This window comes from Lipotes vexillifer, unplaced genomic scaffold (assembly GCF_000442215.2).
Source record: "Lipotes vexillifer unplaced genomic scaffold, Lipotes_vexillifer_v1.1 scaffold1980, whole genome shotgun sequence".
NCBI lineage: Eukaryota > Metazoa > Chordata > Mammalia > Artiodactyla > Lipotidae > Lipotes > Lipotes vexillifer.
In genome coordinates this window covers 1,272,607-1,277,163 of record NW_006797999.1, presented here as the reverse complement: position 1 = coordinate 1,277,163, position 4,557 = coordinate 1,272,607, and the positions used below count along the sequence as shown (strand labels likewise).

The following is a 4,557-nucleotide window of genomic DNA, read 5'->3' as shown; positions in this document are numbered from 1 at the left end:
AAAAAAAAAAAAAAAAAAAAAAAGTAAGCTGGAAGAGGGACTTTCCTGGCGGTCCAGTGGTTGAGACTTCGCCTTCCGATGCCGGGGGAGCGGGTTTGATCCCCAGTCCAGGAGCTAAGATCCCACATGCCTCCTCGGCCAAAAAACCAAAACATAAAACAGAAGCAACATTGTAACAAATTCAATCAAGACTTTAAAAGTGGTCCACATCCAAAAAAAAAAAAAAAATCTTAAAAAAAAAAAAAAAAGCTGGAAGAGCCCTAAGCATCCTTACACTCCAGGGAGCAGCATCTGGGCAGGGGATGCGGGGGACGGAGCCCCTCTGGGGACGCAGGGAGGGTCTCCACAGTCAAGTGCAGAGGCCGGGGTGGGAGAAGGGCAGATAAAACCGGAGAAGTGAGCCCAGCTGAAGACAAAGTGTGAGGAATAAACAAGAAGCAAGTGCTCAGGGGCGGGGAGGAGGTGCTCTTCATGATACAAACAGAAGTGAAACCTGCGTGAGGTCGGCTTTAATCTTGCACGTGAGGCCAGCTCTGGTCCTTCTCAGAGGCAGACGGAGGGGCCCTGGACCCAGGGTCCAGACTGTGCCCTGAAGATGTGTAATTTTTAACATTCTGTTCTTCCTCGGTAAAAAAAAAGTCCTTGATTTGTAAGATATCAAACTTTTCTGAATGAAAGGAAAGTTCTGGAAAGGAGAGCTTGTCCCGAGGCCCGCTGACTGCTGGGTGGGGCAGGTCTGCCTCTCTCGTTCAGTGGGGTGTTTACTCGGCCCCCGCCCTGCATCCCTCTCGCCACCCCAGGACCACCCACTGTCTCTGGGTTGGATTTCATTTGCAGTGTCTCCATACCCCGTTTACTCCTCCTTGCCGCGCCTCCGGCCTGGAGACCCTCGGCCCTGGACTCTCCCACCACCCCGGTGGCTGGTGTGACACAGGGGCCTCGGCCTCAGAGCTGCAGCCGGTCCACGCCAGCCGGGGCCTGAGTCCGCACCACGGGGAGTCTCTGGGCAGTGTTGCTGTTTCCTTGGCCACATGGACTCCACTTAGCTTTCAAACCCTGAATTTTCAAGCCAAATTGCAGCGGTTTCCATGGAGACGGGCGCAGTGAGAAGCCGTCTGCTCCCAGAAACCCAGGGTGCTGGGCATTGTGACCAGATGGTGGGAAGTCCACCCAACAAAAATCTTGATTTGCAGATCTGTTGTTTATATGAATTTAGCCAGAAAAAGAGATTCTTTCCTAAACTGAAAGTAGGGTTTGGGAAAAGAAGGACGGCTCTTTGTTCTGTTTTGTGTGACTTGAGTGGATGCTGTGGGGTTTCGTGCGCGTCCTCTGGGTTCATTAGCATCTTACTCGCTGTTTGTGTGTTTGTGTCCCCAGCGTGCCCTTCCATAAAGCATCTCTGACGCTCACCACATGTGTGAACTTTGAGATGTTTTACCGTTGGGTAAAGGCAGAGAAACTCTTTCTGCCCAATAAGGAAGGTACTCTAACCCGCCAGGAAAAGTCCTCTTCTTTCTCTGGGGATGGGGTGACTCGGGCAGCATTGGTTTTATCCTTGATGAGATAGGATGGGGCTGGTGGGGCCTCGTGAACGCAGCTTTAAGGAGGAACCAGGCCCAGTCCTGTGACCTGCCGTTTCCTGTCCTTCCCCGTCTCCAGAGCCTGTCCCGGGTGCCTGCCGACCTCTTTGCTCCAACACGTGACTCTAGACCACCCTGGACGCTGGGCCTCATCCTCCCCGGCTCCCACCCGGCCCTCCCTCTGCTTGGACAGGCTGGGCCTGGCAGGTCCCAGCTGCCGGGCGGTGGATGGCATCAGTCCAGTGTGTCAGGTTGGCAGGAGGCTCCTGGCGACTCAGGAGTCTGAGTGCGGCTGCCCTGGGGCTGCCCTGGGGCTGCCCGAGCCCTTCTTGTTTTCACACCGAGGACCATCCGCCCACCTCCAGGGCGTCCCTGTGTGTTCAGAAGGTGCACAGAGGAATCTGCCCTTTCCTTCCTTCCTTCCTTTTCTTTCTTGTTCTGCCGTCTCTGTCTAAACCTTGCACTTTACCTACTCTCTGATAAAGAGTAAAGAGGCTTTACAGGTACCTATTCATTTATGATCCTCTTGGTTATAGACACAGAAGGCAGAGTTCTAAATCAGCTCCAAATCTCTGCACTGTCCCCCCTGGGATGGCTGCTCACACAGGGCTTCCAGATGACTCCACTGGTCAGGCAAGAGTTACACTGAGGTGCGTAGAAAGTCACCATCCTCACCATCCACCCACTTCACTCCTGAAACCCTCCAGTAGCTTCAGAACTCTTTGTGTGCTAACCATTTGCTTAATGTTCCCCCAGACTTAGATCATTTGGCTAAGTGATCAGCCCGAGTCAGCGGTGGGTGCTGTTCTCGTGGGCGCTGGGAGCCTGTGCACCCACCCAGCTCATTGCAGGCCTCCTCTCCATCCTTTTAAAAAAGCATTTAGAGAAAGCTCACTGGGGCGCTCAGGTTGGCATTGGGAAGACCGCGGTTGTTGAAACTTTGGTTGCGATTAAAGGTCATTTCTAGAGACCAGGGACCTTTTACTAATAGTGATTACATCAACAGTGCTTTAAAAATACAAATTGTGACACATCCGATGGACTAATTCACCAGCCCAGCGTTCTTCAAAAATGTCAAGGTCATCAGGGAGAGATGGCCTCAGGCACTGACCTAGCAGACTGGAGACTTACGGAGGTGTGACAGCTTCCTGCGTCGTGGGACCCGCCTTCGGGTCCCTGGGCAACTGGCCTCCGTGGGGAAGCCAGTGAGGTCTGAGTAGAGCCCGCGCTGGTTGGTGTTGCTGCAGCAGTGGGAATTCCTGCTTTGAACGATGCTTCTGTGTTTCTACAAGGTTAACATCCAAGACCTGGTGCAGGGAACTCTGTGCTGTTGCAGCTTTTCTGTAAAGTCTAAGATGATGTCAAAATGAAAGGTCGGAAAGGGAAAAGCATCTACTTACTTGAAAACGTTCACTTTTGGAAAAATATGGATGAACTAGACTCCCTCCTTGTGTCTCCTTCCTCCAGCCCCGGCGTGAACACGACTGAGATTTGTGCTCTTTTTGTTGTCTTGTTTTGCAGACAGAGTTTACATGGGGCCGGGGCAGCTGTATCAAGATTTACAAAACTTGCTGCATGACTTAAATGTCGTCGGTCAAATCACTCAACTGGTTGGAAACCTCAAAGGAAACTATCAGGTGACAGTCGAAGCCACTTGGCTTAAAATTCTCTTTTAATTTCTAAGTCGTTGTCAGCATGTGATCCCACCTCCCGGTTCTGCCAAAAGCGAGAACTGATGTTACTTTAAGAATCGATCTGATCGTGTATTTTCTCCTATTTTGGAGAAGGTGAAGCGCTTTTGGTGTAACTTTTGTTCATCCGGAGGCTGACTTGAGCGTCAGTTCTCTTAGGAATGTCCCAGCACCACATGACCTGCCTCCCAAAGGTGCTTTTTTCCCGGTCAGATGAGTGTTACTGGTCTCCCTGGGTTTTTCATGTCTCGGCATCGCTTCTTTTCTCTCCCTCGGGATGGTCCTGTCTTATTAACATCTTTACGTGTGCTTGTGCATCTCCTTCCTAGAATTTGAACCAGTCGGTAGCCCACGACTGGACCTCGGGCTTACAGAGGCTCATTCTGAAGAAGGAAGAGGAGATCAGAGCGGCCGACTGCTGTCGGATCCAGTTACAGCTCCCAGGGAAGCAGGACAAGTCAGTAAACGTCGGAAGGGAGCCTCCGGGCCAGCACTGAGAACAGGGCCCTTTGCCATGACGTGCATGTCTTCGCGGTTTGGGGATTGTGTCTGAGGGGCAGGCCCCGTGACTGGGTTTCACACGATGGAGCCCATTGCGTGGAGGGCATTGTCTTTTCTTCTCCCCGGCAGGTCCGGCCGGCCGACTTTCTTCACTGCCGTGTTCAATACCTTCACCGCCGCCATCAAGGAATCCTGGATCAACAACCTGCAGATGGCCAAGCTCGCCCTCGGTAAGAGCCGATTGATCTCAGCTAAATGAGGCATGTTCGAACAAGACGCAATGTCCGTTCCTATTCTGTGATGAAATGCACGCCCAAGAGGATGAGGTCACGGCTGAGAAGTAAACTTTGCAACAGGTTCATCCATTCACCTGAAAGAATGTTTCCACGTGGGAAAAAATCAACCCTAGTGCAGCGACTTTTAAGACGTTTGTGTTATAATTTAAGGGTTGTAGGGGAAAAAACCTCATTTTTATTATAACAAAACATTAATATGAGTTGAGATGGTTCCATACAAGTGAAAGTCCTTTGAGTCTGTGGCCTGTGAGGCAGGACCCAGCCCCGGGTCTGGCCCACAGGATGAGAAAGTGATGGCTCGTCTCAGCTGTTTCCTCACCCCTCACCTGTGACATGAAACACAGAAGTGGACCGAATTGTCCCTGAAGACCCTCTAAGCTCGAAAAATAAGTCCTGTGGTTCTATCAGAGATGGGAGTGACTCTGATTATTTTCTTGTCCCTACGTCTCTTTAGCCTTGCCTTCTTTTTTTTTTTTTTTTTTTTTTTTT

General features: G+C 51.1%; 1 protein-coding gene across 1 annotated transcript in view; it reads left to right on the top strand.

Moving 5' to 3' along the window:
- Positions 1–4,557, top strand: part of ARHGEF10 (Rho guanine nucleotide exchange factor 10) — a 73,524-nt gene that overhangs the window by 44,195 nt on the left and 24,772 nt on the right. The window contains exons 18-20 of the mRNA XM_007470024.1: positions 3,102–3,217; positions 3,601–3,728; positions 3,902–4,002. Of these exons, the coding sequence (XP_007470086.1) occupies positions 3,102–3,217; positions 3,601–3,728; positions 3,902–4,002 (345 nt within the window). The remainder of the gene's footprint in view (positions 1–3,101; positions 3,218–3,600; positions 3,729–3,901; positions 4,003–4,557) is intronic.